This window comes from Pseudorca crassidens, chromosome 11, assembly GCF_039906515.1.
Source record: "Pseudorca crassidens isolate mPseCra1 chromosome 11, mPseCra1.hap1, whole genome shotgun sequence".
In the NCBI taxonomy this organism is placed as follows: domain Eukaryota; kingdom Metazoa; phylum Chordata; class Mammalia; order Artiodactyla; family Delphinidae; genus Pseudorca; species Pseudorca crassidens.
Window position 1 is genome coordinate 54,436,352 of NC_090306.1, and position 23,706 is coordinate 54,460,057.

Below are 23,706 nucleotides of genomic sequence, written 5' to 3' on the forward strand. Positions count from 1 at the left end.
TCAACATCTTTTCATTTAAATCTAACAACCCTATGAGATAGGTTATACCCTTGTTTTGACCAAAACTTAGAGATGTTAAGTAAATTCCCAAGGTCCAGTAGTGCAGAGTTGGGATCTGAACTCAGCTCTTTGACCTCAAAACCCCTGTATATATAATGGTAGAGCTAATTACTATGACTTCACTCTTAGTGGGAGTGGTCAATGGCAATCCTTGTATTATAAAGGTGGCCAGAGTCCAGAATCTTGAACCCAACCTGAGAACTGGCTGTGTGTGGTGGTCCTTTTGGTGATCCTTCTTATTCTTCAGAAGTTACATATATGGGCTTCCCTGGTGGCACCGTGGTTGAGAGTCCGCCTGCCAATGCAGGAGACACGGTTTCATGCCCCGGTCCGGGAAGATCCCACATGCCACGGAGCAGCTAGGCCCGTGAGCCATGGCCGCTGAGCCTGCACGTCCGGAGCCTGTGCTCCGCAACGGGAGAGGCCACAACAGTGAGAGGCCCGCGTACCGCAAAAAAAAAAAAAAAAGTTACATATGTGATTTTCATATTCAAAGTTTTTCTACAATTAGTTTCCCTGAAAAATAATTATTTTGTGGTCTAAATCAATATTTAGTCAATCAAATGTGTCTGATCACTAATAGAGATGGATTATTTAGTAATTTTCTTGGCTTTGGCAATAATGCAAAAAACACATAGTAGGAAAGAATTGTGGCAGTATTAATTTCTGGGTGTTCCCTCTTCTCCCAGACTGTGTAAATGATTAGCCATGTGTCATAAGAAAATTAAGACAACAAATATTCAACCATTAGCTTTCAAAAAAGCTACTGACTAAGCCCTACATGGAAAGATTGAGGTACATTCGGATAGAGTTTTTGCTCCCAGAGATGAGATAAAGTATGCTTTCAGAGTGAAGGGAACCGTGGGAGAGGAGAAGCAACGTGGACAAGAAGGCCCATGGGAAAGAGACCCCAAGTTCTCTCCAGAGCCTCACTGCTACTTGCTCAGAGCTAGGGCACTGCCTAGAAGCTGAGGCAGAGCTGAGTTGGTCCTCTCGTCATTCTGCAGGCTCCACATTCACCAGTAGTCAGCCCACTGTCCATCGTTTCGTCCAGTTTCAAGTGCTGCTTGCCTTTGTCTTGAGAATCTTCTTCTGATTAACCATTGATTAACCAATCCCTCGTCTAACAGCCCAGGACACTCATAAACACCAGTTTGCTCCCCTTTCTGTCCCCAGATTAGAAAGTAGAAGACTTATAGTCCCGGATGGGTAACAGTGCAGAAGCCTTGGACACTTTCTAGAGCAATGCTGATGACAGCCAGAGGGAAATGTTTAGTCCAAAGAAAGCAGGATTGTTGAAATCAATGTGAAATCATCCACTGAGCCAGGGTGCACAGGACTACACTACCCCATTACAGAGTGTTAAGAAGTGTCTCATCACAGGCAGAGAATGTTAGAGTTGGAAGAAAACTTGGAGAACATCTAGCCTTACCCTTCCACATAGCAGAGGAGGCCCCGAAAGGAGACCTGACTTTTTCCAGGTCAAACAGCAGATTAGTGGCTTAGCCAGAACCAGAAATAAGATGTCCTGAGTGAGTTTAATTCTCTCTCCACTGAACAGCACAGGCAGTTCTGGCTTGGGAGCTCTTTCTTTGGTGGTGGATTTTTCTCTGATCCTCCCTTAAGTTGTAAGTTGAATGGAGGACCCAGTTCCTAAGTTCTTAAAAGCCCAAATTCAGTAGCTCCACAGGGATGCCAAAGTTAAGGTTTTTGTTGGATTAAATTAGCTTATTACCATAAGATATAGTGAAGACATTTTTTAAACAACTGGAAGAGCCTTAACTGCTAATAGACAGTTTCTCTTTCATAGAAACTGTACAACACTGTTCACATTAGCCCCCAGGTGCCTGAAACAGAGTGGCAGAATGCATTCAGTGCTGTTGAAGAAAATCCAAGCTTCTTTCCCCATGATAAATGAGGAACTGACCTTCCTTATAGCTATGCCTGTATTCTTCTGCTTGTTCTTCCGTGAATACTTATGTCACTAGAATTTTTACAGGTGGAAAAGGAGGGCAGCATCCTATTGCCCAGCATTTCTCTAATGTGATCACTTTGTAATTTATACTCCCCACAACAATTTATCTTTGGATATTTCAGTGGCTTCATGCCACTCACCATTATTAGACAACAAAACTCATCAGCCTGCACTTTCTACATTTGCTCTTCCTGGGTTTCTGTTTCCTTTATGTCTTTAGAAACTTTTTCTTTTAGAAGAACGCTAGTCTTTCACCCCACTTTATGTATGTCAGTGTATTTAAACAGTTTCTTTTTTGTAGCAGATTAAAAACTTTAAACACTTCTCTTAGAGAGGTATTGATGGAACCTTCAAATAAAATCTTTGTTTATAGGACACAGGAATAGCTGGATATTAAATCAAAAAATGTTTCTCATAAATATTAAGTTGACTCCCAATTCACATTTTACACTCTTATTAACATTTCACACATTGTTTCTGTTCAACCAATTTCAGAACTTCATGAAAAAGTTGAGTGGTAGGTTGGGTAATAGGGTAACATAATGGGAGCCTTTTTTCCAAGGCTGGCATGTGAATAAAGTACCTGCAAATCATAAAATGAAACAAAATAGAGAGCTTTAAAAGCAAGACTTTTCACACTGGTCACAGTACGTACACACTTACTGGCGTAGCATTGTTGGGTGTGGGAGTCTAACCTGCAGCATTTTTAGCCCTCCAATCTCCCCCATTTGTGACCTAGAAGACCTCTGATATGTATACCTTTCAGCTCATTGAAGCACTTTGCTTCAGCAAAGCGAATTGCATTAATAATGTATCAGTTATCAAAGCATTAATAAGGAAGCCAGGACTGTCCTCACCACAGGGTGAGCTGAGGCTCCTGCCTCTTGTTTTCTCAGGCTGTACATAGCAGGGAGTTGAAATGAGTCAAGCTAGGGTGACCACTAGGGCCAAATCAAGAGGGAAGAGGAGAGTTCGTCCCCACGGCCTCAGTAAGAGTACAGTTGACCCTTGAACAACATGGGTTTGATCTGCATGGGTCCACTTATACTTGGATTTTTTTCAATACAATACAAAATACAATACAATACAAAATATATGTCTAGAACATCGTGAGCAAGACTTATAGAAATATGTGTTAATATGTGTTAGTAATATGTGTTAATAAAATATGTGTTAATAAACTTTATGTTATCGGAATGGCTTCTGGTCAGCAATAGGCTATTAGTAGTTAAATTTGGGTGGAGTCAAAAGTTATATGTGGATTTTCAACTGCATGGGGGTTGGCGCCCCTAACCACAACATTGTTCAAGGGGCAACTGTATAGCAAAGGCCAGGGAAGAGACAAAAGTAAGAAAATCTTTAGCCAGCCTCTCGGATGGCTTAAAAGATTAGTTGTCAACCCTGGATGCACATTGGAATCACCCGGACAGTTCATTTTAAATGTCAATGCCGAGGCGCAACCCCAGACAAACTGAACAGAACTTCTACACGTGAGACCTGGGTATCAGTATTTTTTAATAGTCCCTCTACTGATTCTATGCAGGGCAGGTTGAAAGTCACTTGTGTAAAAACAAGGATCACAAACCTAAATGCCCACAGATAACATAGTAGGAGGAACGGTAAGAGTAAGGACAGAGAGAGGAGACAGTGGCAAACTAAACAGTGCATGATCTACCTAAGAAGGTAGCTGCTTTTGAACCCTGACCAACTATTGTCATGTAGGCATGTGACACTATTTTCGCCATTGTTCTGATTTTTAAATGTGCATAACTATTTTTTAAAAATTTGTTTGTGTGATCCATGCTACAACATGGATGAACCTTGAAAACATCATGCTAAGTGGAAGAAGCCAGACACAGAGGCCATATGTTGTATGATTATATTTGTATGAAATGTCTAGAATAGGCAAATCCACAGAGACAGAAAGTAGATTAGTGGTTGCCAGGGCCTGGGGTGTGACTGCTTCATGGGTAACAGCTTTCTTTGAGAGTGATGAAAATGTTTGGCAATTAGATAGGGGTGATGGTTGCACAACATTGTGAAATGTATTAAAAGCCACTGAGTTGCACACTTTAAAATGTTGAAAATGGTGAATTTCATGCTATATGAATTTTACCTCAAAAAAAGTGAGGAAAAAATGGGGTTGCGTGCACCACCTCAGAGTGGGCCCAACAAAACTCTTTTATGGGAGCCAGAGTGGAACCTATGGTGTAAAACCACATGGAGGAAAAACAGGATCCACAGTTGGACTGTAACATTTTTTTTTTTTTTTTTTGCGGTTCACGGGCCTCTCACTGTTGTGGCCTCTCCGTTGTGGAGCACAGGCTCCGGACGCGCAGGCCCAGTGGCCATGGCTCACGGGCCTAGCCGCTCTGCGGCATGTGGGATCTTCCCGGACCGGGGCATGAACCTGTGTCTCCTGCATCAGCAGGCGGACTCTTAACCACTGCGCCACCAGGGAAGCCCTGTAACATTTTTTAAAGCAAATCTTTAGGCCATAATATATGCCTCCACATCCTTGTATGTCTCCATCCAAACTGGTAGCAAAGCTATGCCTGCTGCACCCTTTTCATCTTAAGTTAGACACAACCTAGGGTTTTTTTCCTTGATAGGTGCTAAGGCAGGGGTGTATGGCTAAGTGCATTTGGTTTTGGCAGCATATAAATAGAAGTAGGAACCCCCGAGGTGCAGGACAAGCTGACTAATGAAACAAAGGCTTGCTAATGTTCTTTCTTACTATTTTGTTATGGAGAGTAAGAGAGGGGTAAATGAAACAAACAAACCAAAAAATCCCTAATAACTGCATTCATCATTCCTCCTTTATCAATAGTTTTTCTCTCCCAGTGACTCAGTTAATTCACAACCCATAATATATTGCCTCCTTCAGTAGGGTTGGTTACTTTCCATTACTCACAGCATGTTAAAATCATTAACATGATTCTGTGAGATAGATGCTGGTTGAAATCAAGACAATGAGGGAGAAACAGTTCTTCAGAGAGAGGTTTGATGAAAAGACTAGTGAACTAGCCTTTTTTGGCCTGGGAATGTTCTTCAAGTGGCAATGGTTCTTAGAGCACCACCCGCCCCCCTCCCCCAAATCCTACCTTACCACAGTAAGGTAACTATTTTATCAAAGTAAGATATTATTAAAAACAAAAATTAGAATTTCCCTTTGTCACTTAATCTTCTAAATATTGGGCAGTGTTGTAGTTTTGCATGAAAATCAGAAATGAGTGGATTTTACTGCAGATAAGATTCCGACTTTTTCTTACCTGAATTCTTCTCTGTAGTCATTCCTAATATACTCAGCTAAAGTCTTGCTGTACTGCAGGCAGCTCTTGAGGATGTAAAACTGCTGGTGTAACAGAACTGCTTGGCCAGGACTTAGCAGCTGAAATGAAGCTGAAAGCCCCTTCACCACTCGTTTCACAATTCTGGCCACAAAAGTAATCTAGACAAGGAGAATGCAGTTACACGTAGGCTGCATGACACCTGTAAGAGCACCTACTTCAGCTGGAATCTCAACTATAAATTTAGGCTGAGGTCCTCACCACCCTTACACCAATGCCCTTGCATTGTGCTATTTCTTATTGAAATGGTACTCAGAGAGCACCAGACCATAGACCAACTGGGCTTACCAATTGCCCCCCTACAGGCAGGGTCAGAACTAGTACTGACTGTCAAAGAAGTTTGGCTCCAAAGTGGAAGGAGAGCATTGGAAGTATAAATTTAGGCTACTGTAAAAAAACAGAAAGGAAAGCTAGTGCTCTTTCAGGCTCTAGTAAGCAGGTCATTCTGGATGCCCCTTAAATTAGTACCAATAAATGTGGCCTTTTCTGTTGATGTTGCTACAGACCATTCCTAAGTAGGGCAGGTGATTTGAAGTGAGGTTTCCGCAATTCAGATCCATTTACACATATTGACTAGGTATTGTGTCGGGCAAACGCAGATTGAGGTCAGAGAGTCTGGAGCAGGGAAACAAAGCAATGGCCATATGGGGATTAAATTTTTAATTTCTTTAGCATCTTGCTCCGCCCAAGTAAGAGAATCAGCCAGCACTGACTGGGATGGTGTATTCAATGATCCCAACAGGTTCCTTGCTTGCAAGTTTCTCTAAAGTGGTCTATTTCTATCCAAACTCTTTAGAAATGGGTTAATACCAAAGCTTTAAACAATGTTAGTGGTCCTTTTGCCATCTTTCATCCTGACATACTTTATGGTCACAGTCTGGGCTCATAATCAACTCAGTTCCTTTGGTGAACCAACCCTGGAGGTTGATAAGGAAACTTTCCTGTTGCTTGTAGTTTTTAGGACCCCGTCTGGAACCACCGCACAGAAAAAGGAAGGGTTTTGCATCTTGCACATAAGAGCTTCTGGGCTGGGAATGACTATAACTGTACAGCACTCTGAAGTGGGCCCGAGATTGGTTGGGGTCTATGTGCTGCTAAAGGAGCCAAGTTCTTGGGTTCAGTCTCTGTATAAGGTAATTGGCTGTACTACAAGTGTACCCTCTGCCTCCAGCCAAGTTTTTGGAAACATATGTCACAGAGATCTGGCAAGATAATCTAGATTCCCTAGGACAGACTCAACATCACTCTAGAAAAATACCTCAAAGCAGAAAATCACTGATGGTTAAGAGAGGCATCTTCATATATGGAAAGAGAACATAATACCACGTGTCAAATCCTCCATTAGCAACGAAAATTTAGTTTGGGTTACTACCTTTTGAAAAGTTTTCCATTTAAATCTATGTTGATTGAATAGACAAATACATGAATGAATAAAGGGAAAGGAAGTTTGGGGACATGAAAAGAGATTAGGGGATAAAGCCTTTATTAGAATTAATTCAGAAGATATTTTATTTAGCATCTATTATGTGCCTAGCACAACAGACATAGCTCCTACCCTTACTGGCACCTGGAGTCTGTTTGGGGAGAAAGACATTGTATCAATCATGATAGACTAAGTTATGCTGTGGTAACAGATCTCACAAAACGTCAATGCTTTGCTTAATACAACAAAGGTTTATTATTTGCTCACACTGTATGTCCCTTAAGGGTCAGTAGGGGGTTCTGCTCATTGTAGTCACTCAGGACCATATGGAGTGTTGCCAGTCACCAGGCCAGAGGAAAAAGGAAGCCAGGGAAGCATGCACTGGCTCCTAAACCTTTGCGCAAGAAGTGACGTAGGTTACTTCTGCTCAGATTCCATTGGCCAAAGCAAAAACAGAGAGCTACCTAATTTCAAGTGGGAAAGGATGTACGCTCCTACTACGTGCCTGGAAGGAGAGAGAGCCAGAATATGTGTGGACACTAATGGCTACCACAAGAAAGAACCAAATAATAACACAAACACATGTGACTTGCAACAGTGACAAGTTCTATGAAGAAAAGGAAGAAGACACCATGCTATGATTGTGTGTCCATAATGGGGGAATCTTACCTAGTCAGAGGTGAGAGAATCATCCCCCCCACCCTGCACCAGGAAGGGGCACTGAGGCCTGAAGGACAAGTAGGGGTTAACTAGGTGGAAAAGGGAGGGGAAAGCGTTTGAGGAGGGCAGACCGAGGGAATGGTAAAGATCCTGTGACGGAGTTGGGGGTGTTGGGGGTGAGCAGTGGGTATGAGACCGACATGGAAGAGTGAGGCAACTGATGAGGCTGTAGGGTCATAATATGTACAGCCTTGTCGGCCATATTAAGAAGTTTAGTCTTTATTTGTTATATCTTTCTTTATTACGAGAGATTTAAAGCAAGGAATGACATAATCAGATTTTTATTTTGCATTGGTTCCTCTGACTGTAGTCCGGTGAGAAGATAGGACAGACCATGTAGATGCAATTATAGTGCCAAGGAGAGAGATGGTGATATTACAGACCAGGATGGTGGCTGCCAGGGCAGAGTGGCCAGAGTATTAAAAGTGTTATATTCGTACTTGCCAACTCACACTCAGTGTTTAAGATAAATGTTCATTTTTTTCACTTAATTATACAGCCAGTATTTTAATATTCTGTTTTCTGCATATATCTTAGGGCTTTTCATTAAATAAAGATCACGTTTAAGATGTCATTTCAGTACCTTAAACATTCAGGCCCCAAATATAAAAACATTTTATTTTGGTTAATAAAATCATCAAATTTACATTTTCTTCTGTTTTATAAACTTGACTACTTACAGAGAAATTTTGTTTTATTAATTAAGCACAAGAGCATCTGTTTCATTAGCCTTGAGTGGTAGTTTTGTTTCTGCTTCTAGGTACTTACTATGGGAGGACGACTTTGTAGAAAGAACATCATCCAGCTAATAGCAAACTTTGATGACCCCCATCCAAGATTTCCCTAAAAGATTCAAGGAAATAAACAAGTTATATTCATGAAGTTCAAGTTTTAAAAAGATACCTAAAAAGATATTCATTCTCAAATACATTTTATCCTGATTAATCAAATCTTTAAAATCAGTATTTAGGAAAATAAGCTAGATGAACACTTAAGAGCAAAAGCAGTAATATCATTTAAATCAACCAATTTTGGAGATTATCTCTAATACAAACATTTTTAAGGTATATTATTAATCATATAATATATATATCATATGATAGTCATGACATATATAATAATCACACAATATAGTATGTATAATAAAAACGTACCTGCTGAAAGACAAGAAGTATCTCATATAAAAGTGCTGTAGCTCTATCTGTATATTCCACGATAAGCTTCTGTAACTAGAATTTTAAATAGTAATCAATGCAATATCATTGGCAGAGCCAGAAAATGATCATTTCTCCTGGTTCTCTTTAAGTATGTATAAAAGAATTTATGATCAACAAAAAATATTAGTGTGGTTAATTTTCTTGTTCTGTTTGATTCAGTCATTCTCAAAAAAGTGGCTCTCATAAAATGAGTGCACATTTAATAATGGCTAAGAAAGTAGGTCAGGGAAAGAAGATACAAGGTCCTACAGAATACTAACACACAAAAAATTGCACACTTAATTTGCAAAATCATTCAGATCAGCAACCCTGCTTCCTTTCAAGAATGTAGAAATTTGCTCCCCAGAATTAAAGTGGGAGATCCTCTGGGGAATTTAGTCTTATGCCCATCTTGAAGGATAACTCCTTCTGTGGTATGGGTAAGTATAGGGTTAGAGACATTTTGTTGCTGTTGTTCTCAAGAAATCCAAACAGTTGGTGAAGCTGTCTTCTAGCCCATAGGCCACTTGGTGCATGAGAAAGAACTGTGTCTGCAGGCATGCTACAGGCCAACACATTTTCCCTAGCGGTATTCTTTGCAAGGAAGAGCTCTATTTTGAAATCTCCCACTCTATTAGACCTTGGAACCAGAATTTATATGATTTGCTCATGGCTTCACTAATAGCCCAGGTGCAAAAGGTCAGCAGATCCAAAAACAGGAAATTCAGACCTATCTATACTGCCCACTAAATATTTTCATATGGAAATATCAAAGGCAAATCAAATAAACTAATCCAAAACCAAGCTCATTATTTCCCCTTTAAACCTACTCTTCTTGTTGTAATTCTTATCTGTCACCCAGGCCAGAATCTAGAAGTCATCTAATCTTAACTCTTTATCTTCCCATCAACTTATCAACTCAGTTTCCTAAAAATTTCTGGAATCTTCCCTCTTCACAACTACTATCCCTTTTTTTCATTTATTTATTCAACAAACATGCATCAGACACTGTACTAGTTGGAGTACTGTACTGTACTAATGGAGAGTAACAAGAGACATGGTTCCTGCCCTCATGGAACATACAATCTAGTGGGGAACAGACATCAGTCTAATAATCACATAAATTGCATAGTTACAAACTGAGACAAGGGCTCTGAAAGAAAAACACAAGAAGGTAGGAGAGCTCTAAAAAGAAAGCCTAGTTTTGTTTAGGGGTCAAGGAAGGCTTCCTTCTTGCCCATATCATCCCTCACCTGAACTACAGCACTAGCTTCTTAACACCTCTGTCTGTCAGTCTTGCTTCCATCCTCCTCTTTCATCCCTAATTCCCTCACTCCACTGTTGATATTGGTATCATAGACGCTCTGTATACAGTCTGCTATAACACATTGATGTTATATTTGACTAACGTCTGTCTATCCAACTCAACTCTAAACTAATGAGGGCAGAGATTGTGTCTATTTTGCTTCTCGTTTGGACCCCACTGCCTAGCACACTGTTTAGCTCATAACAGATGCTCAATAAATATTTATTGAATGAATGAGTGAATTTAAGAGTTTGCTAAAACATAACTCTGATTGTATGTTCAACAACTATGAAATCATGTCCCATCCTTTAAAGAAATTCTGTGTTGGCCTACTCAAAAAAAACTAATAATAACCTGATTTATTCTCTCAGAATAAGTGCATTATAGGCACTTTGATATGTCTAATGTTTTAGTAAAACTTTAGAAAAATAACTAAGTTTGCACTACTTAGATAGGTAAGGAAATGGTAAACTAAGGCAAGAACGTTAATCCTAAAATCTCTAAGACAGTGCTTTTTTACCCGTTAGACCCTTGCTGTGGAATTATATATGTAAATATTTTATATAGAGACAAATATAAACAGATTTATCTAATGTATAAAGAATAATAATTTTTCTTAGTATGTATACTCTAAAACATATAAAATGGATATAATAGTAATATTGACAGAATAGCTATCTAAATTTTGAGATTAATAATAACGTATTTACTCTTTGATTTAATTATCTTTCTATACTCTACGATGTCAAGGTCCACATAGAAGAACCCAGGACCCCTATGTATTGTAGTTAGTCTATTCCAAAATTCTCCTCTCACCTCAGCATCAAAAGACATCTCAACTAAAGCTGAATCAGCCACCAACTGGATGTCGAACACAGGACAAGATTTTGGAATCTGAGGCTCGCTAATTAAAATTACCAAGAGGTTAAATAGTGTTCCCCTGAAAAAAAAATAAAGGCTGTTAATGAGAAAAGTTAAAAAAAAAAATAGCAGTGACACTAAGTTTGCAGAAACTGAGTGTAATTATACTTACAGGTATGAAGCATTGCAGACCATTCTTTTTTTTAATTGAGGTATAGTTGATTTACAATATTATATTTGTTTCAGGTATACAATATAGTGATTCAAAAATTTTATAGATTATACTCCATTTATAGTTATTATAAAATATTGGCTATATTCCCCATTTTGTACAATATATCCTTATAGCTTATTTATTTATTTATTTATTTATTTATTTATTTTGCGGTACGCGGGCCTCTCACTGCTGTGGCCTCTCCCGTTGCGGAGCACAGGCTCCGGACGCGCAGGCTCAGCGGCCATGGCTCACGGGCCCAGCCGCTCCGCGGCATGTGGGATCTTCCCGGACCGGGGCACGAACCCATGTCCCCTGCATCGGCAGGTGGACTCTCAACCACTGCGCCACCAGGGAAGCCTGCTTATTTGTTTTATATGTAGTAGTTTGCCCTCTTAATTCCCTATGTCTGTCTTGCCCCTTTCCCTTCCCTCTGCCCACTGGTAAGCACTAGTTTGTTCTCTATATCTGTGAGTCTGTTTCTTTTTTGTCAGATTCATTAGTTTTATTTTTTAGATTCCACATATAAGTGATATCACAGTGTTTGTCTTTCACTGTTTGACTTATTTCACTAAGTGTAACACCCTCCAGGTCCATTCATGTTGTTGCAAATGGCAAAATTTTATTCTTTTTTAGAGCTGAGTACTATTCCATTGTGTGTGTGTGTATGTGTGTGTGTGTGTGTATATACACACACACACATATATATACACACACACTACATCTTCTTTATCCATTCATCTGTTAATGGACACCAAGGTTGCATCCATATTTTGGCAATTATAAATAATGCTGCTATGAACATTGGAGTGCATGTATCTTTTCGAATTAGTGTTTCTCATTTTGTTTAGATATATACCCAGGAGTTGGGCAATTCCAGTTAGAATTGCTGGATCATATTGTAATTCTATTTTTAATTTTTTGAGAAACCTCCATACTGTTTTCCATAGTGGCTGCACCAATTTACATTCCTACCAACAGTGTACAAGAGTTCCCTTTTTTCCACATCCTCACCAACATTTGTATTTGTGGTCTTTTTGATGATAGTCATTCTGGCAGATGTGAGGTGCTATCTCATTGTGGTTTTGATTTGCATTTCTCTGATGACTAGTGATGTCGAGCCTGTTTCATGTGCCTGTTTGCCATCTGTATATCTTCTTCGAATAAATGTCTTTTCAGGTCTTCTGCCCATTTTTTAATCGGGTTGTTTGGGGGTTTTTTTGCACTGAGTTGTATGAGTTGTTATATATTTTGGATATTAATCTTTTATCAGTCATATCATTTGCAAATATTTTCTCCCATTCAGTAGGTTGTCTTTTCGTCTTGTCAATGGTTTCCTTTGCTGTGCAAAAGCTTTTAAGTTTAATTAGGTCCCATTTGTTCATTTTTGCTTTTGTTTCCTTTGCCTTAGGAGACAGATTCAAAACAGCATTGCTACAATTCATGTCAAAGAGTGTTCTGCCTATGTTTTCTTCTAGGAGTTTTATGGTTTATGGTCTTACATTTAGGTCTCTAATCCATTTTGAGTTTATTTTTGTATATGGTATGAGAAAATGTTCTAATTTCATTCTTTTACATATAGCTGTCCAGTTTTCCTGGCACCACTTACTGAAGAGTCTGTCTTTTCTCCATTGTATATTCTTGCGTCCTTTGTTGTAGATTAACTGACCATAAGTGCATGGGTTTATTTCTGAGCTCTCTATTCTGTTCCATTGATCTATGTGTCTGTTTTTGTGCCAGTACCATATTGTTTTGATTATTGTAGCTTTGTAGTATAGTCTGAAGTCAGGGAGCACGATACCTCTAGCTGTTTTTTCTCAAGATTGTTTTGGCTATATAGGGTCTTTTGTGTTTCCGTACAAGTTTTTAAATTGTTTGCTCTAGTTCTGTGAAAAATGCCATTGGTATTTTGATAGGGATTATATTGAATCTGTAGATTGTCTTGGGTAATATGGTCATTTTAAGGATATTAATTCTTCCAATCCACGAACATAGTATATCTTTCCATCTGTTTGCATCATCTTCAATTTCTTCAATTTCTTTCATCAGGTAGGTTTCACCTCAGAAAACTATAAGGTAGATTTACCTCCCTTAGGTAGGTTTATTCCTCCTTAGGTAAGTTTATTCCTAGGTATTTTATCTTCTTGATGCGATTGTAAATGAGATTGTTTTGTTTTGTTTTTTATGAAGTGGTAATTCATCATGGTTTTTTAAATTGATGTATAGTTGATGTACAATATTATATAAGTTACAGGTGTACAGTATACTGATTCACAATGTTTAAAGGTTCTACTCCATTTATAGTTATTATAAAATATTGGCCATATTCCCCATGTTGTATAATATATCCTTGTAGCTTATTTTATACATAATAGTTTGTACCTCTTAATCCCTACCCCTATATTGCCCCTCCCAGGATTGTTTTCTTAATTTCTCTTTCTGATAGTTCATTGTTAGTGTATAGAAATGCAACAGATTTCTGTGTATTAACTTTGAATCCTGCAACTTTACCAAATTCATTGATGAGCTCTAGTAGTTTTTAGTGGCGATTGCAGATCATTCTTGACTGAGCTTTTGTATCCCTAGACATGCAGACAAATGTCTAGTGATGAAACATTTAAGTGAAAATATAATTTCTTGGTCTTTTGGTTCAGAAAAAATATAGTTCTAGAAGTTCACTTAGCTTGGAAAGCTTAGGGAATCTGGATTTAAGGGAAATTTGAGTGATTTAAATTATAGCAGTATTTCCCAAAGGGCTTTTTATGGATTACTAATTCCAGGCAATATTATAGTCAAAATAGGTTCTGTGGTCAAAGGAAGTATGGGAAATACTTGGGTAAGCCAAGTTCACTGGATAGTTTTACTACAGGACTTCTCAGAGATTTTATATCTGTTTATCTCTGGGACAAAGAAACAGTATGAAGCATTTCTTAAAACGCTTATCTCTTAAGTTTTTTGACTCGAGAAACCTTTTTTAAACAAAGAATTTCAGAGTTTTACTGTTCCACTAAAGATCACTAGCTATTAGTGAATAAAACTAGTATTAAACTTGAAGCCTTTTGATTTCAAACAAAAATGTGGACTGTTAGTACAGTCCACTAACGTACACTAATAACTCACTTAAATGTTACTATATATTTGAATAATATATCATAGTATTTGAAAATAAAAAGGCACACACACACAAAATCACAATTCAAAATGTGCATCCTGAGAAGCTGGGTTAGTAACCCTATTTTCATGTGTATAGTACAACCCATGTATGGTTGAAAAGGAGCTGAAGGCAGACCACTGAAAATATCAGTTGCCTAACTGAAGTCAGTATCAGAGTAGCTTTGACAGATAGGAGCAATAAAAGAATTTACATACAGGACTGTATAAAAATTCTCTATAACCTTAAGCATTCCTTTCATAATGGAATAAAGAAGAATATAAACAATCCTTGTTTAGTAATATTTGAGGCTTCCTAATCTTTTTACAGTCATTTAAATCATTACCATGACTAGAAGTTTACCAAAATTCTACTAGAAATATAATTCCCCTCGTTTCTCCAACTCAAAAAACAAGTCTAGGGCTTCCCTGGTGGCTCAGTGGTTAAGAATCCGCCTGCCAATTCAGGGACACGGGTTCAAGCCCTGGTCCAGGAAGATCCCACATGCCGCAGAGCAACTAAGCCCGTGCACCACAACTACTGAGCCTGCGCTCTAGAGTCCGTGAGCCACAACTACTGAGCCCATGTGCCACAACTAATGAAGCCCGCACGCCTAGAGCCCGTGCTCTGCAACAAGAGAAGCCACCATAATGAGAGGCCTGTGCACTGCAAGGAAGAGTAGCCCCCGCTCACTGCAACCAGAAAAAAGAAAGCCTGTGTGCAGCAACAAAGATCCAACACAGCCAAAAATAACTAAATAAATTAATTAATTAAAAAAAAAAAAAAAAAAGTCTAGTTCTCATATCTGCAAAAGAAGTTAGAACACTGTCAGTTAGCACATCGCTCAAAAAAGCAGGATATGTCCTACAGGATATTTGCTAATGTTTGATTCAGGCTGTTTTATAAAACAGCCAGTCTATTTTCAGAAGACACTTCCAAAATCAACAAAGCACTCCATTTAGAAGCTTTTCCTGATATTAAGTTTGAATTGACATTCCATTCACTGTTATATTTAATTATAGTCCTTTATTTTCAGCAACGGCTTCCTTTCAAAGTATCGTATACCCTAGGCTATGGGAAGGAACTCTCAAATTCTGAGTCACTTGCTGTGGTAATACATGAATTCAACCATAAGGATACTGAAAAAAAAGAAAGGATTATGGCATATTTCAAGAATACAATGAAGTGGGTTGAACAAATAAAATTTCTACTTATGAAAAAAATAAAGAGAAAAATGCTGAAATGAATAAATGCTTTTTTATTTGCTCAAATGGAATTTAATTTGAAATCTATCCCTTCTGCCAACTCAATTTAAAATCCATTAAGCCAATAATAGATAAAAGAATTTTAATCTAAAATGGTAGTTTCATCCTGACTTATTATAATAGACTTATTATAGGGTTGACATCACACCCTTAAAAATGGTACCAACAGTTTGATACTTTCATTGTTTAGATTGTTATTATTTCTAATATAAGAATTTTTAATGTATTAAAGTATCTTAAAATACAGACTTTGAAGGGCAAACTCATGGTCTCATAAGTCATCTTATGTTATTGTGGTAGGCAGAATTTTAATATGGCTTCCAAGATTTTCATCCCATGGTATATACACTATATGATCCCTTCCCCTAAAGTATGGTCAGGACCTGTGAATCTATTAGGCTATCACTCTTGTCATTATGTTATGTTAGATGAGAAAGGTGAAGAGATTTTGCGAATATAATTAAGATCCCCAATTAGTTGACTTTTGAGTTAATCAAAGAGAGATTATCCTGAGTGGGCCTGATCTAATGAGGCGAGCCCTTTAAAGGAGAGTTTAGGCCTTTCCTGAGCTCAGAGATATTCCTGCCAAGAAGCAAGCTGTCATGAGTTTTACAGCTATAAGGAAATTAATTCTGCTAACAACTACCCAGATGAGCTTGGAAGAGGGCCCCAAGCCTCTGATGAGACTGCAGCCCCAGCCAACACCTTGATTGAAGCCTTATGAGACCCTGAGCAGAGGATCCAGCTAAGCTGTGCCCAAATTTCCTGATCTACAGAAACTGTGACATAATAAGTGTATGTTGTTTGAAGCCACTAACTTTGTGGTAATTTGTTACATGGCAATAGAAGATTATTAATTGTATTAAACATTTATGGTGGTAGTTAATGGTATAGGTAACATGATTTGACCCCTATGAATATCAAAATTGACTGAAAAGTTAGCGTTACAACCAGACTCTACTATAGCAATATAATATATATATCAAAGGGCATGAAAAGAATTAGACATATCAGGAAAGAGGCTTGATGTAGTAGGGCTGATGTGGTTGAACCAAGTTAAGACAGAACAATTAAAATGCGACACTTTACAAAAGAGATTGGTAAGAATGATTTTCTCCATCTTGGATAAAGAAACATAAGGACCAAAAGGTGGACAAAAAGGGTAACATGACTTAGCAATACTTTCAGTGTGGGAGAAGATGTAAATATCATTCATAATTTTCAATCTCCCTCTTGGAGATTGGGAAAATGGCAGTACCATCAACTGCATAAAGAAGTATGCAGAGAAAATAACAGAGTATATTTTCCTTGTATGCTGTAAAGCAGGGGTCAACAAACTATGGCCTGCAGTCCAAATAGCCTAGAACCTGTTTTTGTAAATAAAGCTTTATTGTAACACAGCTGTGCCCATTCCTTTGCATATTGTCTGTGGGTGCTTTTGTGACAATGGCAGCATTAAGTAGTTTCAACAGAGACTATATGGCCTGAAAAGCCAAAATAATTTACTATATGGCCTTTTTTTTTTTAATTTTTGGCTGCATTGGGTTTCTGTTGCTGTGTGCGGGCTTTCTCTAGTTGTGGCGAGTGGCGGCTACTCTTTTTTTTTTTTTTTTTTTGAATTTTATTTTATTTTTTTTTTATAAAGCAGGTTCTTATTAGTTATATATTTTATACATATTAGCGTATATATGTCAATTCCAATGTCCCAATTTATTCCACAGCCACCACTGCACCTGACACTTTCCCCTTTGGTGTCCATACGTTTGTTCTCTACATCTGTGTCTATTTCTGCCTTGCAAACCAGTTCATCTGTACCATTTTTCTAGGTTTCACATATATGTGTTAACATACAATATTTGTTTTTCTCTTTCTGACTTACTTTACTCTGTATAACAGTCTCTAGATCCATCCACGTCTCTACAAATGACCCAATTTTGTTCCTTTTTATGGCTGAGTACTATTCCATTGTATATATGTAGCACACCTTCTTTATCCATTCATTTGTTGATGTGCATTTAGGTTGCTTCCATGACCTGGCTATTGTAAATAGTGCTGCAATGAACATTGGGGTGCATGTGTCTTTTTGAATTATGGATATCTCTGGGCATATGCCCAGTAGTGGGATTGCTGGGGCATATGGTAGTTCTATTTTTAGTTTTTTAAGGAACCTCCACACTGTTCTCCATAGTGGCTGTATCAATTTACATTCCCACCAACGGTGCAAGAGAGTTCCCTTTTCTCCACACCCTCTCCAGCATTTGTTGTTTATAGGTTTTCTAATGATGCCCATTCTAACTGGTTTGAGGTGATACCTCATGGTAGTTTTGATTTGCATTTCTCTAATAACTGGTGATGTTGAGAAGCTTTTCATGTACTTCTTGGCCATCTGTATGTCTTCTTTGGAGAAATGTCTATTTAGGTCTTCTGCCCATTTTTTGCTTGGGTTGTTTGTTTTTTAAATATTGACCCAGCACCACTCATTGAAGAGACTGTCTTTTCTTCATTGTATATCCTCGCCTCCTTTGTCATAGATTAGTTGACCATAGGTGCGTGGGTTTATCTCTGGGCTTTCTATCCTGTTCCATTGATCTATATTTCTGTTTTTGTGCCAGTACCATATTGTCTTGATTACTGTACCTTTTTAGTATAGTCTGAAGTCAGAGAGTCTGATTCCTCCACCTCCATTTTTTTTCCCTCAAGACTGCTTTGACTATTCAGGGTCTTTTGTGTCTCCATACAAATTTTAAGATTTTTTGTTCTAGTTCCATAAAAAACGCCATTGGTAGTTTGATAGGGATTGCATTGAATCTGTAGATTGCTTTGGGTAGTAGAGTCATTTTCACAGTATTGATTCTTCCAATCCAAGAACATGGTATATCTCTCCATCTGTTTATGACATCTTTGATTTCTTTCATCAGCATCTTATAGTTTTCTGAGTACAGGTCTTTTACCTCCTTAGGTAGGTTTTATCCTAGGTATTTTATTCTTTTTGTTGCACTGGTGAATGGGATTGTTTCCTTAATTTCCCTTTCTGATCTTTCGTTGTTAGTGTATGAGAATGCAAGAGATTTCTGTGCATTAATTTTGTATCCTGCAACTTTACCAAATTCATTGATTAGCTCGAGTAGCTTTCTGGTGGCATCTTTAGGATTCTCTATGTATAGTATCATGTCATCTGCAAACTGACAGTTTTGCTTTTTCTTTTCCAATTTGTATTCCTTGTGTTTCTTTTTCTTTTCTGATTGCCATGGCCAGGACTTCCAAAACTATGTTGAATAATAGTGGCGAGAGTGGACATCCTTGTCTTCTTCCTGATCTTAGAAGAAATGCTTTCAGTTTTTCACCATTGAGAATGATGTCTGCTGTGGGTTTGTTGTATATGGCCTTTATTATGATGAGGTAGATTCCCTCTATGCCCACTTTCTGGAGAGTTTTTATCATAAATGGGTGTTGAATTTTGTCAAAAGCTTTCTCTGCATCTATTGAGATGATCATATGGTTTTTATTCTTCACTTTGTTAATATGCTGTATCACATTGATGGATTTGCGTATATTGAAGAATCCTTGCATCCCTGGGATAAATTCCACTTGATCATGTTGTATGATCCTTTTAATGTGTTGTTGGATTCTGTTTGCTAGTATTTTTGCATCTATATTTATCTGTGATATTGGTCTGTAATTTTCTTTTTTTGTAGTATCTTTATCTGGTTTTGGTATCAGCGTGATGGTGGTCTCATAGAATGAGTTTGGCAGTGTTCCTGCCTCTGCAATTTTTGGGAAGAGTTTGAGAAGGATGGGTGTTAGCTCTTCTCTAAATGTTTGATAAAATTCGCCTGTGAATCCATCTGGTCCCGGACTTTTATTTGTTGGAAGATTTTTAATCACAGTTTCAATTTCATTACTTGTGATTGGTCTGTTCATATTTTCTATTTCTTCCTGGTTCAGTCTTGGAAGGTTATACCTTTCTAAGAATGTGTCCATTTCTTCCAGGTTGTCCATTTTATTGGCATAGAGTTGCTTGTATTGTTCTCTTAGGATGCTTTGTATTTCTGTGGTGTCCGTTGTAACTTCTCCTTTTTCATTTCTAACTTTATTGATTTGAGTCCTCTCCCTCTTTTTCTTGATGAGTCTGGCTAAAGGTTTATCAATTTTGTTTATCTTCTCAAAGAACCAGCTTTTAGTTTTATTGATCTTTGCTATTGTTTTCTTTGTTTCTATTTCATTTATTTCTGCTCTGATCTTTATGATTTCTTTCATTCTACTAACTTTGGGTTTTGTTTTTTCTTTTTCTAGTTCTTTCAGGTGTAAGGTTAGATTGTTTATTTGAGATTTTTCTTGCTTCTTGAGGTAGGCTTGTATTGCTATAAACTTCCCTTTTAGAACTGCTTTTGCTGCATCCCATAGGTTTTGGATTGTCGTGTTTTTGTTATAATTTTTCTCTAGGTATTTTTTTATTTCCTCAGTGATCTCTTGGTTATTTATAACATATTGTTTAGCCTCCATGTGTTTGTGTTTTTTACGTTTTTTTCCCTGTAACTGATTTCTAATCTCATAGCGTTGTGGTCGGAAAAGATGCTTGATATGATTTCGATTTTCTTAAATTTACTGAGGCTTGATTTGTGACCCAAGATATGATCTATCCTGGAGAATGTTCCATGCACACTTGAGAAGAAAGTGTAATCTGCTGTTTTTGGATGGAATGTCCTATAAATATCAATTAAATCTATCTGGTCTATTGTGTCATTTAAAGCTTGTGTTTCCTTATTAATTTTTTGTCTGGATGATCTGTCCATTGGTGTAAATGAGGTGTTAAAATCCCCCACTATTATTGTGTTATTGTCAATTTCCTCTTTTATAGCTGTTACCAGTTGCCTTATGTATTGAGGTGCTCCTATGTTGGATGCATATATATTTATAATTGTTATATCTTCTTCTTGGTTTGATCCCTTGATCATTATGTAGTGTCCTTCCCTGTCTCTTGTAACATTCTTTATTTTAAAGTCTATTTTATCCGATATGAGTATTGCTACTCCAGCTTTCTTTTGATTTCCATTTGCATGGAATATCTTTTTCCATCCCCTCAGTTTCAGTCTGTATGTGTCCCTAGGTCTGAAGTGGGTCTCTTGTAGACAGCATATATATAGGTCTCGTTTTTGTATCCATTCAGCGAGCCTGTGTCTTTTGTTTGGAGCATTTAATCCATTCACGTTTAAGGTAATTATTGATATGTATGTTCCTACTACCGTTTTCTTAATTGTTATGGGTTTGTTTTTGTAGGTCCTTTTCTTCTCTTGTGTTTCTCAGTTAGAGAGGTTCCTTTAGCATTTGTTGTAGAGCTGGTTTGGTGGTGCTGAATTCTCTTAGCTTTTGCTTGTCTTAAAGTTTTTGATTTCTCTGTTGAATCTGAATGAGATCCTTGCTGGGTAGAGTAATATTTGTTGTAGGTTCTTCCCTTTCATCACTTTAAATATATTGTGCCACTCCCTTCTGGCTCGTAGAATTTCTGCTGGGAAATCAGCTGTTAACCTTATGGGAGTTCCTTGTGTGTTATTTGTCATTTTTCCCTTGCTGCTTTCAATAATTTTTCTTTGTCTTTAATTTTTGCAATTTTGATTACTATGTGTCTTGGCATGTTTCTCCTTGGGTTTATACTGCCTGGGACTCTCTGCACTTCTGGGACTTGGATGGCTATTTCCTTTCCCATGTTAGGGAAGTTTTCGGCTATAATCTCTTCAAATATTTTCTTGCGTCCTTTCTCTTTTCTCCTTCTGGAACCCCTATAATGTGAATATTGTTGTGTTTAATGTTGTCCCAGAGGTCTCTTGGGCTGTCTTCATTTCTTTTCATTCTTTTTTCTTTATTTTGTTCCATGGCAGCGAATTCCACCATTCTGTCTTCCAGGTCACTTATCCATTCTTCTGCCTCAGTTATTCTGCTATTGATTCCTTCTAGTGTATTTTTCATTTCAGTTATTGTATTGTTCATCTCTGTTTGTTTGTTCTTTAATTCTTCTAGGTGTTTGTTAAACATTTCTTGCATCTTTGCCTTCATTCTTTTTCCGAGGTTCTAGATCATCTTCACTATCATTATTCTGAATTCTTTTTCTGGAAGGTTGCCTATCTCCACTTCATTTTGTTTTTCTGGGGTTTTATCTTGTTCCTTCATCTGGTACAAAGTCCTTTGCCTTTTTTTTTTTTTAATTAATTTATTTTTGGCTATGTTGGGTCTTCGTTTCTGTGCGTGGGCTTCCTCTAGTTGCAGCGAGCGGGGGCCACTCTTCATTGCGGTGTGCAGGCCTCTCACTGTCGCGGCCTCTCTTGCTGTGGAGCACAGGCTCCAGACGTGCAGGCTCAGTAGTTGTGGCTCACGGGCCTAGTTGCTGCGTGGCATGTTGGGTTTTCCCAGACCAGGGCTCGAACCCGTGTCCCCTGCATTGGCAGGCAGATTCTCAACCACTGCGCCACCAGGGAAGCCCTGCCTTTTCATTTTGTCTATATTTCTGTGAATGTGGTTTTACTTCAACAGGCTGCAGAATTGTAGTTCTTCTTGCTTCTGCTGTCTGCCCTCTCATGGATGAGGCTATCTAAGAGGCTTGTGCAAGCTTCCTGATGGGAGGGACTAGTGGTGGGTAGAGCTGGGTGTTGCTCTGGTGGGCAGAGCTCAGTAAAACTTTAATCTGCTTGTCTGCTCATGGGTGGGGCTGGGTTCTCTCCCTGTTGGTTGTTTGGCCTGAGGCGACCCAGCACTGGAGCCTACCCAGCTTTTTGGTGGGGCTAATGGCGGACTCTGGGAGGCCTCACACCAAGGAGCACTTCCCAGAACTTCTGCTGCCAATGTCCTTGTCCTCACGGTGAGACACAGCCACCCCCACCTCTGTAGGAGACCCTCCAACACTAACAGGTAGGTGTGGTTAAGTCTCCTACGGGGTCACTGCTCCTTCCCCTGGGTCTGATGCGCACACTACTTTGTGTGTGCCCTCCAAGAGTGGAGGCTCTGTTTCCCACAGTCCTGTCGAAGTCCTGCAATCAAATCCCGCTAGCCTTCAAAGTCTGATTCTCTACGAATTTCTCCTCCCGTTGCCGGACCTCCGTGTTTGGGTGCCCGACGTGGAGCTCACAACCTTCACTCCAGTGGGTGGTATAAGTGTTCTCCAGTTTGTGAGTCACCCACCCAGCAGTTATGGGATTTGATTTTATTGTGATTGCGCCCCTCCTACTATCTCATTGCGGCTTCTCCTTTGTCTTTGGATGTGGGGTATCTTTTTTGGTGAGTTCCAGTGTCTTCTTGTCAATGATTGTTCAGCAGTTAGTTGTGATTCCGGTGCTCTCGCAAGAGGGAATGAGGGCGTGTCCTTCTACTCCGCCATCTTGAGACAATCTCTTGGAGCTGCTTTTGATGTTAATCATTTGACCAACAAGACAAATTCAGGATTTAGTCCAGAGTATAGTTGTCACTGAGACACCTGCTCCCTGCAGATCCCAGAAGCTTGTGGGGGCCCTCCGGGGGCTACTCTTTGTTGCAGTGTGCGGGCTTCTCATTGCAGTGGCTTCTCTTGTTGCGGAGCACGGGCTCCAGGTGCACAGGCTTCAGTAGTTGTGGCTTGCGGGCTCTACAGCGCAGGCTCAGTAGTTGTGGCGCACAGGCTCAGTTATTCTGTGGCATGTGGGATCTTCCCGGACCAGGGCTCAAACCGTGTCCACTGCATTGGCAGGTGGATTCTTAACCATTGAGCCACCAGGGAAGCCCATACTATATGGCCTTTTACAGAAATGTTTGACCATCCCTGCTATAATGCACAGTATGCCCATAGTCCCTGGCACATAGCAAGTTGCTTAAGGTATGTTAATGAGTATTATCATTAAAATTTATTTGTAAAGGTCTCTAATAAATAGCCTGGACAAATATTACTAAAAGTTCTTATTCTTCCCTCTGGTTTAAATGTTTCAGAGTCCATGGCTCTCTTCCTTCTTCCACCTTCTAGTACAAGAAATGTAGATAAACAATTGATATGGGTAGAAAAAAATTAAGATTTTAGTCAGACCATTGCCCGAGGGTGTAATTCATAGCCTATAAATCTCACAAAAAGGTCAAGCAGATAATATGGAAGACATGCAAACACATACTTTCTGTGGCAAAGAATGCTGTTGTCCCTCACTATACGTTCTTCCATTCTTCCTTTAAATTA

At 38.7% G+C, this 23,706-nt stretch overlaps 2 protein-coding genes across 2 annotated transcripts in view; one reads left to right on the forward strand and one right to left on the reverse strand.

The window, feature by feature from the left end:
* The window catches only part of XPOT (exportin for tRNA), a 134,290-nt gene that overhangs the window by 26,112 nt on the left and 84,472 nt on the right, over window positions 1-23,706 (forward strand). The window lies entirely within an intron of this gene.
* The window catches only part of C11H12orf56 (chromosome 11 C12orf56 homolog), a 61,783-nt gene continuing 38,620 nt past the window's right edge, over window positions 544-23,706 (reverse strand). Inside the window, 5 exon segments of the mRNA XM_067698703.1 lie at window positions 544-2,618; window positions 5,308-5,486; window positions 8,297-8,371; window positions 8,683-8,757; window positions 10,847-10,970. Coding sequence (XP_067554804.1) covers window positions 2,492-2,618; window positions 5,308-5,486; window positions 8,297-8,371; window positions 8,683-8,757; window positions 10,847-10,970 — 580 coding nt within the window. The 3' untranslated portion in view covers window positions 544-2,491.